Source organism: Labrus mixtus, chromosome 7 (genome assembly GCF_963584025.1).
Source record: "Labrus mixtus chromosome 7, fLabMix1.1, whole genome shotgun sequence".
Classification (NCBI taxonomy): domain Eukaryota; kingdom Metazoa; phylum Chordata; class Actinopteri; order Labriformes; family Labridae; genus Labrus; species Labrus mixtus.
Genome location: NC_083618.1, coordinates 16,764,559 through 16,780,669, shown reverse-complemented (window position 1 = coordinate 16,780,669; position 16,111 = coordinate 16,764,559). Strand labels below are relative to the sequence as shown.

General features: G+C 41.1%; 1 protein-coding gene across 2 annotated transcripts in view; it reads right to left on the bottom strand.

The window, feature by feature from the left end:
• Window positions 1-4,743: 4,743 nt before the first annotated feature.
• The window catches only part of LOC132978190 (cadherin-22-like), a 190,720-nt gene continuing 179,352 nt past the window's right edge, over window positions 4,744-16,111 (bottom strand). For both annotated transcript variants that reach the window (XM_061043306.1, XM_061043307.1), the window contains 3 exons: window positions 13,531-13,680; window positions 13,125-13,226; window positions 4,744-6,576 (listed from right to left, as the gene is read on the bottom strand). In XM_061043306.1, coding sequence (XP_060899289.1) covers window positions 6,038-6,576; window positions 13,125-13,226; window positions 13,531-13,680 — 791 coding nt within the window. In that variant the 3' untranslated portion in view covers window positions 4,744-6,037. The remainder of the gene's footprint in view (window positions 6,577-13,124; window positions 13,227-13,530; window positions 13,681-16,111) is intronic.

Sequence of the window (16,111 nt, the reverse complement as noted above, 5' to 3'; positions counted from 1 at the left end):
TAGCATGGGTTAAACAAATGACCAACCAAATCAGTTGACAATATAAAATATTTTAAGTTTTAACTGCACATTTACTCTAAAAAATGTTATTCTTCATGCTACAAAATATTTTTCCTTGGGCTGCAAGAAAAAGTGGATAGAGATCCCACTGCCTCACCCCTCTGATAAATCCAACATGGTACGGTCCGAATTGACAACAGCTGGTTGCAATTACCTGTTACTGATTGCGACACACACCAATTCAAACAAATCAAGCAAAGAGAAAAATAAATGTCTGATGAGTGTGAAGTCTATGTAACAAAACGGTAAATACATTAAACACAAAAAAATAAAGGACAAGCTATAAGGGAGTGGATGTAGCTCTCCCAAACTATTCCCTCATTAAGGCATTAAAAGCAGCAAAACAACAACAACCTTTGAGTAACTTGGAGAGTTGGTTTCGGAGAAGAGACATCAGAGGCTTGTCATCAATCTGTGTACTTATTACTCAATTCAATGGTACTTAGAAATAAAAGTTAGCTGCCAAAAGCTCACCAAACTGCTAAGAACAACTCTCATTCCACCACACCATGGTGTTAAGAAATGTCTTGCACACTTGCTGTAAGTGCTGTCAGTGATGCATATAAAGCACAGCGCTGGGTCTTTGAACAGTCACAAGAAACTCAACATAACATGAAGTATTAAAAAGGTTGGACTTATCCATCAAAATCACTCAAGAAAAACATTCATTCATTGGTGAAAAATAGTGTCAATTGTAGTTCAGAGTTCAACTCTGAGGAATTTTGCACTCAGGGATGAAAAAGGACAACATGGGGCATATGATAGTCTAGCAGTTATGTTGTCCGCCCCATGTACCGAGGCTATAGTCCTTGTCGCAGTGGCTGTGGGTTCGAATCTGACCTCGGATTTTGTTGCAAGTTATCCCCCTCTCTATCTCCTCCTAACACTTCCTTTCTCTCTTCAGCCATTCTATCCATTAAAGGCAAAACTTCTCTAAAAATAATCAATAATATGCATTTTTCTGGCTAGCATGTCAACAAACCGTATTTTTACTTTAAAATACTTGCGCATCCAAAGAGATCAGAGGAATAACACACCTGGGGAAAATATCCAGGGGGTTTTAAAACTCACATTCAGAATTTTCATCTGGTTATAGAACCAACTGAAATGAATACTGATGCACCCACATCAGTGGTTACCAACCATTTTTTTTGATGGAGCCACAATACTTGTATCTAGGAAAAGCTGAGTCCCCTCCAGGACCCATAAAAAAGATATACTGCTGCAAAAAATTTGCATTCATTTTAATAGTCTTCATAATTAGTCTCAGCAAAGTAGACCCACACACCTTTGTTCTTACTAAAATACCTTTGTATAAACTATCCAGTGAGTGTGTTGTCATGATTTTAGTTAATATGTGAAAATCTAATTCTGACAACCTCCGAGCAGACGAAGCCTTGTGTCGCATGCATGAAATAGTTTGAATGCATTTTTCATCCTTGTTTGGAATAACAGCTCTTTTATGGGAGTAGGAATCAAATATAGCCTTGGTTTCACAGGCCTGCAAAAAACCCAAGACATTTCAAGCTAACGTAACTTTATAAGGATCACCTTTAAAGACTGGTCAGACCTGGCCTCTGGCAATACTGCAAAGGTTTATCCCTCCTTGAGCCGCTGCACAGCCTCTGATCCTCCTGCAGGGACCGTCTGCCTGGTTCAACATTTAGAATTAAAAGAAGGGGTAACCAGGCTTTTTCCATCAGGACCTGTGTGATTTGGAACAACCTGCCCGAGGAGCTTGTCCAATAACAGAATCAATACCATCTGTACTGCTTTAAACATATTTTCTTAAGCTGTGTTTTTATTTGATGGGGGCATTGTTGATCTCGGCATTTTTCTCTGTGGAGAAAGTTTCTGTCCAGGTTCTCCGGTTTCCTTCCGCTGTCCAAATCCATGAAGGTAAGGCGAAGATGAAACTCTTAACCGCCTGTGGGTCTGTGTAATGTGTTCGCTCTGTTATAGGCCAGCGACCTGTCCAGGGCGTAGGCTGCCTTTAGCCAAAAGCATTCTGGGAAAGACCTCTTCCACACTATGACCCTGAACAAGCTAAGTGGTTTAGGAAATGGACACAGGTTGTTATTTGATGCCATTATTTTTCTTTTCTAACCTCTTGCTTTACTTCTTTTTTTTTTTTTATGTTTTACGTAGGATGTTTTATTTTCAAGGCATTCAAGACCTGCCATTTTAAAATGCTGAACAAGTAAGTCACACTTCTTTTTTTAATTTAATTTGAATGAAATTAATTGAATGATCTTCACGGAGCTCTGTAATGCAAAAACAACAAAATTGGTCATGTTCCATTCCGATGCTTTCAATGAAGTGCTTGACTGTGTAAAAAAGAAGGGTCATTCTGTGAACACAAACTGTACTCACACAGTCCTTCACCTGAGTGCAGCTCTTTTGTCGCATCAATGGCAACTAACTGTAATAATCTTCTCAATTTATTAATTTCAGCTAGTCAGAGTGCTGCATTTGCATTTGCTCTGTCAAAGTCAGGTTTTCTTAGGCGTTGCATTTTAAGCTAAATGGATTTGCTGTTACGCTCTTGAAGGTGAATGCTTTGTTTGGAGTCTGTCTGAAAAGTAAATAACCTATGCTATTCAGCTATTAGGCTATGTATGATTGATATTTCTGCAGTGCACATTCATATTTCCGCCCCAGTGTTTAATCAATTGTCATTACCCCGGCCAAGAACAAAGAGAGGAGAGGAGGAAATTTAATGTACATGCAGCTTTCTCCCTGGAGATATGTCAATCATCAAACATCTATCTGCATAACTAATGACGGGCCTCATGTTGCCCTTGGAGTTTGGGGGAAACAGTCTGATTCATGGACACACATTTTTTTTTTATGTGCAGGCAATAACTAAGAAATGACATCTTTTCTGACAATGGTGGAAGATGAGTGAGAGGCTCATTTGCAGGAAAAGTGACCAAGGGAGGTTTTCTTCCCCCTTAAAATGTGCCTTTTCCTCCTTAACCTCTGCTTTCACAACATTAGTCACATGACCTATGGCCATCCCGATGGCATTGTCTTGTTTGGAATTTCGTTAAAGGGACAAGTATTCCTCCCCTTTCGCATGACTATGATTGTGACCTACATTTTGGGCATATCCCTCCATGACATTTGTTTGTCAGTTAGCAGACACTGTCGGGCTAAAGGCGATGATTAACAATACATGGTCAAATGACTTCTTTTTTATCAGAAATGAAAATACAATGCTGCTGCAGTATAGGTCCATACAGTGAAGAGAAAGAGCTCGCTTTAAAAAAACAACAGTTATATAAAATCTGATTCAGACTGTGGGTGAAGAATGTAAAGTTTGAATTTTAGTTAGCTTAATTACTTTTCACATTCATCAGGATTTGTTTTTATCAATGACCTTGGTGACTATTAAGCAGCACATTGATATTTCCCTATTAATAAAAAAGTGAAACCTGAAAAGTCCAGATGGTATCACAGATTGAAACACTGTTGTAAATAAGAAAATCTTGATTTGCTAATGATTGCATCACTCCTACATTTGCATTCACAAAAAGGAGTGTGCACACTGAAACAGTTTGTAATTTTCCAAAAAGCTACATTTCAGCTCTTTACAAAAAACACTCTGACGTGTGGAAAAGCTTCTTTTTGTTTATCACTGATGGATAATTCATGTTTGAAACACAATCCTTTGTGAGCTCCATGCAGTCAGTGAATACAGCAGACCTTCTAATGACTAAAAAATAAGAGAGCTGACTTGAAACCAGGTTATGAAAGTAGCTGAATGTGAATCCCAGCCCATTGTCTTTTTGGCCATTTTAACAGCCGATCATAAAGATGAAAGCCACTTCTTATGCCTCAGCATCCTCTGGTGACTGCAGCAATTACAGTAGTTTGGCAGGAGGCAGCCAGGAGGGAGCTCCACAGAGAGGAGAGTCTTTGTTTGCTTCTGGCCTGTCATATGGTTCTTTTTGTTTTCCATCGAGGACTTTCCTCTGAATCAAGCCCTGGTGTAAACACAAACCTGCTCTGAAGTGATTCATAATTCAGGAGACATCGTCAGCAAACAAGCGTCAAAGGATAATTAGCAACAGAGACGCTTTATTTGCTTTTATTAGGGCCAGACCGATGTGGGATTTTTAGGGCTGATATCAAAATTGGGGAGGTGAAAAAATCTGATACCGATATATCGGCTGATGTCTTTCTTAAATCTATTTTCAATCTGTAGAGATAGATGCATATAGATATACACAACCATTGCGTTGATCGCTCAAATGCGGATCGAACACTTGTGGAAAATATATCTACAGTAAAAGACAAGATGGTCACTCAACTGGAAAGTATCTGTGCATGTACAGTATGCGCATCACTGCTTGACACTCTGGAGGTTTATAATGCTTTTTTTTAATCCATATAGCGCACTCTGCTGGTGAAAGCGAGAAATACAACTGCCAGTTTAATAAAATCATACTCAAATTAAATGCTATTTGACTGCTGTATATATATTATTTACATATATATAGTGATATTGGCACGTCTGCGATAAAATTAGCCTATACAATAGTCACTGGATATGCTAATATCGGCCCATATTATCGGCTGGCCGATTAATCGGTCGCGCTCCATTTATCACCATGCCCTCACTTACTGAGTAAGTCTCTGAGTAATTTAGTCTTTTGCACACACAGAGAGAGATGAAGGTTTTTACCAAAAAAATTAAATATTTATTTGTTTTAATCTTTTTTTAAATGTTCCATACATTTGCAAGTTAAGGTCAACATTGAAGAGGTTGTGGAAATCAGGTGGATGTTACCAGTCCATTCATCATGTTTTTTAACCCTTAATACTCCCCCTCTCAAAGACACAACCATCCCCTCCCCCCTCCCTCCCTCCCCTCCCACAAAGAACAAAAAAATATCAAAAGCAAAAACATCTCAGGTTATAAAATGAGTTGAACATATCGTACACATTCACACACAGATCTGGAATGAAAATTGGCTCCCTGCGGGATAATGTTGGCCACCAGCCAATTCCATGAAACAGTCATTTTGTTTCGTCTTAAATCACTGTTGTGGTTTGTGCCTTATTGCCTTACAATTGGCTGTGGAGAGGATAAGAAAAGAAACTGTTCACACACAATTGTCCTCAGTTTGTGACCTGCAAAAACCCCGTTTTTTTATAAATCAGCAAAATACAGCGAAAGTATGTCAGCATGAACCGTTCAGACTGACCTGGCAGCTCTTTTCTTCTGCTGCTCTGTTCCCGCTCTCTATTTTCCTCTGCCTTTCATCTCTCGGCTAAACTTGATTATTTTACAAAAGTGGTCATAGAAAATAAATACAAATATTTCCCAGGTTGTCATTTTTACATGACCCAGATGTCACCTCTGCACCAGAGTTCTGTAGAGTCCGTCTTACTTTCTGTCTCTTTCCATGTCGTCTCTTGTTACTTTTATAATGTTCTCTTCCAAATACTTTTCTACAGCACTTTAGCAGAGCTCACCGGAACAGTTTCCATAGTGATCGTGATCCAAATAAATAAATAAATACATAAAAACAAATAAATACATAAATATTTCCTCCTTTTTTAAATAAATTACGTGTTTGTCAGAGGGTTTGCCTTGGCGTGGTTTTACCCCACCTTTGTAATACTGATAATCTAAACTATGACAATGTCTCATAGTGAAAATAAAGGTTCTCATTTATGGTCTTGTTCCTTCAGAGTAAATGGCAGTTTTGGCAATGGGGTATCTCTGCCTTTTGTCTTTATTCCAAGCTTTCATGCTGATGTCCAAAAACTCTCCCAAGAACCAAACTGTAAAAAAAAAAGGTCATCGCTGTGATATTCTCTTCAAGAGATAGAGAGGTGGTCTATCTTTAAGGAGGACACAGTGTTCGCTCTGATGTGTCAGAGGAAAGGGGAAAACAGGAGGCAGAGAAGAAGGAGGAGGAGGAAGAGGGAGTTTTAAATGTATCATTGCAGAGCAGATGCTGTGCTAGGACCCTTCCTCCTCAGGTTTCCCTGGTGCATAATAGCCCGCCAGTTGCCTGAAACGAGGCCCCCAGTCGCTGAGGTAGGAGAAATCCTGCTCTGAGGTGGTAGACAGCGTGTGGATGGAGCTGAGCGAGAGCGCTGGCGAACTGTTGCCTTCAAAGGCATACGTCTGGAAGGAGTCATACGGCGGCACTGATAGGTCAGCGTCGGCCTGTTCCACCTTCTTTCGGATGTAGCCTTTAAATAGGGAGAAGTCTGCAGTCGCTGCCGCTGCTGCTGCAGCCCCCTCTGCACCGCCGGCCACTCTATTTGCCTGTATCCACTGCGGCAGCGAGCGGATGTCCGGGCCAGAGTCACAGCTCTTTGCCTCTGGGAAGTCATAGAGGTTTCTCAGTGCGCTCATGTCGTATGCCTGAGTGTCCTGCTCCCCGCCGCCCTCGTCGTTGTACTTGATGACGTTATCCCTCATGTCCTCCTCATCCTCCGCCATCCTCTGGCCCTTCCTGTGCCGTTTCAGGGTCAGGATGAGCAAGACGAGGACTGATGTCGAAGGAGACAGAACAAGACAGAGAAAGAGAGAGCATGGTTATAACTCGACACATAAAATCAAATTAGCAGGTTATAATATTAGGACAAAGGAAGATTTTTTTCATGCGTGGGCACATGATGACCTTCTTGTGCTGTCAGAATAAATGGTTATACATACTTGTCAAATCCTCCTGAACAATAGGACAAGATAAAGCCAAGAGACTTCCTACTGAAGGGGTATTATGAAATGGAATTACAACCAAGTCAAGTATGTTACTTTTACTACACAGCAGACATGGATCTAGATTTGTCTGACTGTGTTTAAAGGGCCTGGATGCAGAAACGGAATTTCCCTTCATCTAACAAAGAATACTGACAAAACAAACCCAGCTCCAGGGCACTATGTGCTACAGAAATCAACTCAAGAAAACAATTGTCCTAAATGTATAAATGCCCTACACACTAAGCATGCACTTTGCATGTTTTTTCTTTTTTTTCTGAGAAAGTTTTCTAACTACTCCCATTGTAACTTTGATTCCAACTCTCAGGACAAAGGCACAGCAGGGGATGATAATATATTATCAGGTTTTACATTTCAAATGCATGAGCATTGATTTTCCACAATCCTGATTGCCTTGCCTAGAAATATGATTCAAAAGACCTAATGGAGACCAATCTGAATATCAATACTCATCCAAGTCAAGTGATTCCATCACTGTTTTGAACCAGAGGAGGCAACAAAAACTTAAAACAGAGAGAATGCCTTGAAAATTAATCCTGGAATAAAGAAGGGGGAAATGATAGGGATGGATCATGTTGTAGTCTAATGAAATGAAAGAGGAAAACAAATGCTGCATGCAAAGATAAATCAATGAGGCTTTAATTTCAGCTTAGTTGTTTTAATTACTGTCTACATTTGTGATTAGACAAGTCTCACTTAGCTCAGACATCACCACCCCTGACTCCATCATCCCTTTAAAGGGGGGGGGGGGGGCTGCTCCCTTTCCTCTGAAACCTCCACCAGAACAGCAGCAATATGAAATGTTATTTTCAGTGATAAAAAAAACATATTACGTGCAATTCTGAATGAATTATGCATGCTGGTGAGTACAGGCAAGATAATGAACAACTCTATTTACAGAAGAAGTATGGATAAAAAGCATCAATAGCCAAAGTATCTGCAGAGGTCTCCTCTTTGTTGTAACAACAGACACAGTGATAACACATAAAAAGACAAATCAAAAGCAGCTGTAGGGAAGCTAGCTGCGCGGCTGCTAGCTTTCATGCTAGGCTTGTTTTTCTGTAAAGATTTCTTATTCCATCATCATTCCTATTCCTACGTTTTTTAATATTATCTCTATTATCTTAAGAGGTCTCCTCATCTCCAAAACAAATACTAATGAAGCAGTTTTACATTCAAGTCAGTTTCTCAAAGATTTTCAGTGAGACTTCATGGGCTGCAAGCCAAGCTGCCATTTACTAGGACTGACAAGCTAAATAAATCCTTCATTTAATACACATTTAGTTTAAAATTATACATATAATTTAGCTAATCCATGACCTGAAATACTAAGAAAGATGCTTATCAGGGTTTTCCCATAAATGCTGGCTGTCAAAGTGTGTTTTGTAGGTGAAATAACAGGTTGACAGCGTAGTTTGGTGGCGTTTAAACAGAGATAAAAAGCTACTAAAGAAAAATGTGATACACCTGATAAAATTGGGAGTTGGGTAAAGCCTTTCACTGCATGTGATTATACCAGACAGTGAGCCTGAACAACCTTAGTGTACTTTGGATAAATTGATTATGCAAATTGACTCAAGGCGTTATTGGATCAGCTCTTATTACCCTCTCTGTGAAACATAACCGATCAAAATATTCAAAATATGTTTATTGCGTTCCAAAATATGAAGTACACTCTCTCACTTCTGATTAAAATCTGAATAAGCAACACTTTATCCTGCTCATGTTTTTAAAAAAGCTCTTGTGAGTGTCCTTTTAGTATTTCAAATAAATGCTGAGACATATCTAACATTGGCGCTAAAAAGAGGCTTATATAACTCATGAACGTCTGTGATGAAGTGGAGAGTATACACATGAATAGATGACAGTGTTTGCCCTTAGTTAATGTGTTGTATTGGCAGAGGGATGCGTTTCCTAAGGCCAGTCAGTTTGGACTGTGTTAGCTTGCAGCATTGGATAGAAACCGGTCTTTTTCTCTCTTTTAGAAGGGACGATGAGCAACTGCTCAAAAGGATGCCAGTACAGGGACATTTAGATAGATCATTATTAACCTGGCTATTAACCAGTAGGCATCTTGTGGAACAGATAGCCTGTTGCCTAAAACAAATGCCTACAAGTCCCAAAGAGATAAAACGGGGGCCTGTGCTTGTCTGTGATGCCACAGATTGTTGAATGCTCTGAACTCCCCACAACACCCATCCATACATTTTTAAAATGAGATAGGACCAAATTGTTTCCCAGTCTAACTAGATCAATGTCACGACTTTGGTGAAGGAAGCTCACATATATGTTATAGCACATATATCAGTATGCGTGAAGATCCCTCATGGACAAATGCAACCTTTCAAAGTGACCTTGAGTGAAAAAGTGACTATAAAACAGCAAGTTTCACCTTTTTCTTTTATCTCCCACAGCTTCTCTTTTCCCTCTCCTTAGCAAATTGCAAAGAAAACCTTCAAACCATCGATTCTCAGCACATAATCTGTATAAATGACTTGTTGCTGCTCCCCGTAATTGTCTTCATTTGGTGTAAACGGCCTGAAAAATACCTTGCAGAGTGAAAAAGCCCCGTGTGTTCCTTGCCTAAGGAGCTGTGCCAGCCCTAAAGAGCCTCTGTGATCTTGAATGGGGATTTTATGCAGTATCTCTGACTGATAATGTACATTAGTTCTCCTCTTACATTGTTTGCAGGGCTCCAGTGGGGAAGCGTTGTCTGTAACCATTGTGTTTATTCTTCTCCTCCATGAATGAGGCGAATTAATTGCCACGGGGTTGAGGAAACAGTCATGGTTTGTGGTAAATTGCGGCGCCCGCTGCCTTGCATACTAAATAAGTACTAAGACAATTACTCTAAATTCACACTAATGAGGAGAGGAAGAGGAGGGAAGAAAAGTTGATGTTTTAAACTCTCTCAAACGTGAAGATCAGCCACTTTAGAAAAAAAAAAAATATTGTAGGAGTATGTGACATCTGATTCTGAAGCATTAGAGCAGATAACCCTCACTTCTAAATGCTTCCTAACTGATAACATTTGAGTGTCACTGCCTATTAGCTACACAGATGCTTCAACTGCTAGATATTGAAAACCTATTTAACTTGGAGATTAGATCACCTCAGGCAACATTAACACAACACCATGTACAGATTTTACCTTTTGTAGGAAGCATATGTACCTGTGTCTAGCTGTCTCCTACACATACAAAGCAGCTTTCCCGTGTGTGCAGATGTTGCGATAAGCGCTCCTGACAAGACGGTTAATTTACCCTTGGGCTGCGCTGGTTGCCCCCACCCAGGAGTTCATCACAAGCAGATGGGAGGTAATTGGAATAGATGCATGCAGATGCTGCGACACAGTGGAATGGATTCATCACATCAGGCCCATAAATGAGCTGATGGAGGGACTGTTTGTTTGTAAGGTAATTAGGCAGAAATTTGTTTTCATTTTTCTCATCATCCAACAATTGATGTAATGGAGGTGGTCCAGCCTCTGGAGAGGGGGGAGTGCTGGCTTGGCTGGCTGGCTGGTTTAGTAGATACTGCGTATGTGGAGGGAATGTGTGTGAGAGAGGGAGTGCGCATAGGATGATTGTGCACGGAGAGACTGCATTAATAGGTGAGGAGTGATTTGTCTAAGCTTGTGAATGCGTGCTCAGCATGCACAAGCACATGCACACGGAAAGGATTGCACAGCTCTGAACCTGTGCCATTGAGACGAAAAGACGTCGTCTAATTCACAAAGCACCCGAAAAGGGAAAAACGCAGCCCTAAATGCGCTACAGAGCAATTAGCATCTCTGAGCGCTGGTGCTGTTTTTGGGTATTTGAATTAGCCTTTTGTTTTTGGGAGAATAATTTTGGGGGGGGGGGGAATTGGACCCTTTCTATGCAAATGAATCTTGTACAAAAAAATGTCTAATTCACAATCAAGGGTGCCAATAGTCATGCACAGTTAACGTGAAAAACTGACCGTCTGCTGTGTCTGTGTGTGGCAGTATTTACAATGGATATCATGTTCAAACCTTCCAGTTATCAGGAGAATAATTCCACCTTTGTATGACCTATAATTAAATTACCTGTAAGTGAAGTCTAAAAGTATTATCTTGAAATGACATTAATTATTATAATCAAGGTTTAAATCCTTGCAGGTCTGTCTGGGGATACACCAACAGTTCAACCTGGCACATACGGGCAGCCTCTTAGATGAATGGAGCGTGTTGAAAATTACACTATCGGGGATGGGTGGGTTTTTTTTTTGTTTTTTTTTATCTGGACAAGTCACTTGTGCTGGCTTTGTTCTAAATGAGGAAACTTGCATCAGCAAATCTGTTGAATCTGGGGTTCGCAGTAAACTGGAAAAGTGTCCCCTCCCATTCCAGCTAATCATCTGTCTGTGGGAAAAAAACGAGCTCTGTCAGCAGAGAGTGGAGGTCAGGATGGCTCATCTTCACAATCAGATGCAAAACAACGGCAAACTACAAGGAAAAGGACAACTTTATAGGCACGTTTTTGCATGAATAACATTAGCAAAATAAGCTTGGGAAATTGAACCTTGAGATGGATGTGCGTTACAGGGGGCTATAAGTGTCCGTGATCAATTCATAGTGAATTCCCCCGTTTCTGTGTGTATGTGTGTTTGTTTCAAATCAAGCAGGAACATGAAAGTGTTAGACAATGTGCAGTCGGAAAGATCGCTGCCACATGCCTCGCTGCCAGTCTGTTTTTCACACTAAATGATAGCTGTGAAAACACTGCTCATCCTCTGATCTCAGACCCCGCAGCCCTTTACATTTTGCTGTCCACATCATGACTGGCAGAAGACAGGCGCTCCAATTTATTCTGTCCTTCACTGCTTTGATGAGCCATGTTCGCTCTATTTTCTACCAATCAGTTTCAGTCACTCAAAGTGGCAATGACTAAACACTTTTGCCGACGCTATTGGAATCCGCGTGGCATCGTTTTATTAGTGTAATCAAAGTGACACTAAACATGAAATGATACTAGGTAGGATCTTGCCACTGAGGGCTTTTAACAAGATTCTCTGCATAATCTGTGTTTTCATCCAGACCACCAAGGATGAACTAAAAAAGAAAAGAATCGGTTTTCTGCACAGTGTCTAGCTTTCCACAAGTTTAAAAGGCCACAGAACCGTTTGAAACTCAGGCCTTTGAGGGGGTGTCATCTCATCCTCAAACATCCCAAGAAAAAAAAACACAGCAAACACAGTTTTTTTCCCCTTTGGCCAGAAAAGGTTGCCTCAGATTTGTACATAACATTTTTTTTTTTGTTGGGGCTTTTAAAACCCTGATGAATAAATTATGCTATGCTTTTGAAGTTCACTGCAGTCGAAGGTTGCGTTAATGGAGGCAAAGCTTTAACAACTCTCATTAGAAAGGCTCTTCAAAGGAAACAGATAGCCATGTAAGTTACAGTTAAATCTGCCCGTGTGGTGTCGGTACCATCCATCATTCACTGCCTGCACAATGTAAAAGGTGGATAGGTGCGAGCGGGGGAGACCAAACACTGTCACAATGTTTCATTCTGTCACTAAGGAGTGGGATGCTAAGATGTTCGGCTGTGGGAGGGGGAAAAGCGAACTCATAAAATTTTCAGATATGACTATGTGAAACCTCTTCAGTCTCTGAGAGGGTGAGTATGCATGCGTATGTTAGCGTGTGCATGTGTGTTTAAAAATCAGAGAATGTCTGGAAAGCCTTGTCTATTTAAAGCCCGCCTGCTGCTCCCGAGGTATACAAGCGCTGAGGCAGCTTTCTGCCTGTTTGCTCTCTCTAAACCCCCCCCACTCCCTTCCCCCAAAACTTCGGTCCCATTCACTCCATCTGCGTCTGTGTTCCGAGGATCAAAGTGACTTGATATCATTCATAAACCCCCGACATCATCCGTGCTCCTGTTTAAACAAAAGCTCTCTCCTCATAAAAAGCGGCCACAAAATGTCCAACAGGAAAAAAACGCTCATGAAAGGACGATGAAAAATTGATCTCGTTTTTATGTCATTTGTCTTAGTTTTTCTGCCACCGCACTTGCAATTTCATCCCTGAAATATAGATGACTTCTAAAAGTGGTCGATCCATTAAAAGACACATGCTCGGCTGCATGAAATGGTGGCTTTGAGTGAAGCCTCCTTGCACTTCTATGTTCCACTAGAACGTCATGCCTGTTGTGCTCCTGCTCGAGTAGTTGAACTTAGCAATGACCCCCCCCCAAGAAAGCCATTCAAATGAACGAAGCTTATCAATCTTTGGACCCATCCCTCATACACACATCCATTTTCATCCACCTATACATCCATTCCATCCACTTACCTATAAGGATGAGCATGCAGACCAGCAGTGCTATAAGGGCTCCAGGGCTAAGTGCAGCACTCATTACATAGGCCGTGGCATTGCAGGACTGGATGGCTCCCTCTGTGTTGCAAAAGAAAAGTTATCATTTACTGTTCACATTAAACTTCATTAATGAGTCGACCAAGTGGACAAGGATTAAGCACTGTTTATCGAAAGAAAAAAAAGCTGTTTTTACTATTTATTATGTGTTCAGCGCCATGTGTCTGCAGATTTGTGTTTCCCACAAATATGCGCTGATAAGAACCGTTTGCTGAGCGAAACAATGGCAAATGTTGGTGGCCTTTTCCTACCGCTGCGGTTTATGCACAAGGTGACAGTGATGTTAATGTTGGTAATGGTTGCAGCTCGTACAGTTAGCTCTCACCTGGGTCACAGCCGCAGACATGAATGGTCAAGGTGCCTGTGGAGCTGAGGGAGGGAGGCCCGCTGTCAACCACCAGGATGGGCAGGAAGTACACATTCTGCTCGTGGCGGTTGAAGCCTGACCGCTGGGTCCGGATGCCAGCTGTGTTGTCTGTGTGGGAGATGTGAGTATGTCAGAGGGTGGACGGGTGGGGGGGGGTTCAGACAGACAAGGGAAAAGCAGAGAATTACACATGAGCAACTTAATATTTGAAGAAGAATAAAAAAAAGTCCCTTCCCTCTCTCTGCTTGTGCTCATCCATGTCTGTTTTTTTTCTTTTTTCTTTCTTTTTACCAGGCTCCAGTAGAAATGATGAAAGTCCTGTGTGTGTTTTTATTACCTCTGCAGAGGAGGTTATGTTTTTTTCGGTTCTGTTGTTTGTCAGCAGGATTACTGATAAAACTACTCGCCTGATATTTATGAAACTTGGTGGAACGATGTAGAATGGGCCGAGGAAAAAACTCATTAAACTTTGGGAACGGATGTGGATCTAAATCACACACAAGCAAAACATCTCAAAGGTAAAGTGAATGGTATGGTGCTACGCTGGTACTGGACACAACAAAACACAACCTCAACCTCAAACAGGACTTCAAAGAATATAGAGAGCATGATTCATCTATAGCTAGACAAAACCATAAGTACATAAAGTAAGGTCAAGCCAACTTTATTTATATAGTACATTTAAAAGAACCACAGTTTACCAAGGTGCCTTACAGAGTAAAAGGTAAAAAAAAAAATATATCATAAAATAATATTAAATCATAATATCGATTGGGTTAAAACATGCTTTAAAAAAAGCTTGGCATACGTTATAAAATTGTAGAAAAGTTGCGGCAGAATGTCAGCTCACACTGTACGACCAAAGTATTACACATGTCAGAAATTCATCCCACTGATCGGGAGCAGATGTTCGAATGGTGATCAGCTATCATGCCTCAGTGTACACTGCTCGACCTGGATGGTGGTCCCTAATAATCTGGCTTGAGCGAGAACACCCATCGGTTGATTTAAATAAGGCGTCTGACATAAGATGATAGACCATTCTCAGCAAGTCATTTAAAAAAAAAAAACCCTGTAGCGAACAGGAAGCCAGAGGAAAGAGAGCAGCACAGGGGTAAAGTGGGAAAAGAGTGCAGCCAGCTGCAGCTGTTGAATGGACTGACTGGTCCAAGCCCACATCCCATATGTAAGATATGATGCTCAGCATGTCAGTGTTCATAGAGGAAGGAAGCATCGATCAGGGTGATGAAACACTCTGTAAGGCTGGTTGGAACTGCACTGATTGCAAAAGTAACCTCTGTAACCTTCTTGAAGTAGGTCTATCAGGCTGTTATAACTCAAATGAAACATTGATGTTTAAAATACCTCAGCCCCTGTTGGTTGAGGTTTTCTACCTCATACCTTAAAAAGACTGTTGATATTTCCCTTTAATTTACCAGTCTGTAATAACTGCTGTAGCTTATAGCATGTCCAGTTTGGTGTTCACCTTTTTCCTGTATGCTTCAATTTAGCTGATTTCTCTTTTTCAAGCTCTTTGCGTCTTTACGTCTCTTGTGGTTTCCCTTTGCTGTCCTGTTTTCATCTTCTATTTCTTACTTCATCAAGGAGTCTGATTCTGGAGTAGTGGTCTGTCTCTACACACAGCATGGTATACAGAAACATCAGATTGCAGCATGCTATTTTAGGCCAATCAGAATTGAGTATTCAACACAGTCATGTTATACTGAATACAGCAGATTGTTCTCAAATGATCCTGACAGATATTGTGTTTTTAGCTTATTGATTCGGACTGCGTCGTCCCCCGACCAACGCCTGACGCCCAGCCTGCACCATCGGACTGTGTCGTCCCCACAACCACCGCCGTCCTCAATCATGCACGGCCTGCTCCGACCTCCACCTCAGCGGCAAGGAAATGTGAACAGGAACAGCAACGCGAGGAATACAAAGGAGAAGTTCTTTCTGCATATTATCCCATACTGTATGCTCTTCTGTAAAGCTTCTCAAGATAAAACTTGTTATGAATTGGGGCTATACAAATAATGATTGATTGAGGATTGATTTGTGATCATAGACTGCTGGACTTCTGTGATAGATGTCTGTGCTTCCCAAATGTCCCTTAGGTTTTTGATCCTTTCAACAAAAACTCAAAACTAATGGACAAATGGAAGAAGTACACAAATTAAGATGGTTTTGAATGTATACTTATCCATCCATCCATTATCTAAACCGCTTTTCCTGTTCGGGGTCATGGGCGGCTGGAGCCGATCCCAGCTGTCATTGAACAGGAGTCAGGGTACAACCTGAAATGGTCGCCAGTCAATCACAGGGCTGACATATAAAGACAGACAAGCAGCCACTCACACCTATGGGCAATTTGAAGTCACCAATTAACCTAACGAGCATGTCTTTGGACTGTGGGAGGATGCCAGAGTACCCGGAGGGAACCCACAAATGCACGGGGAGAACATGTAAACTCCACACAGAGAGACACCTGTCTGACGGGGATTCAAACCAGGAACCCTCTTGCTGTGAGGCAACA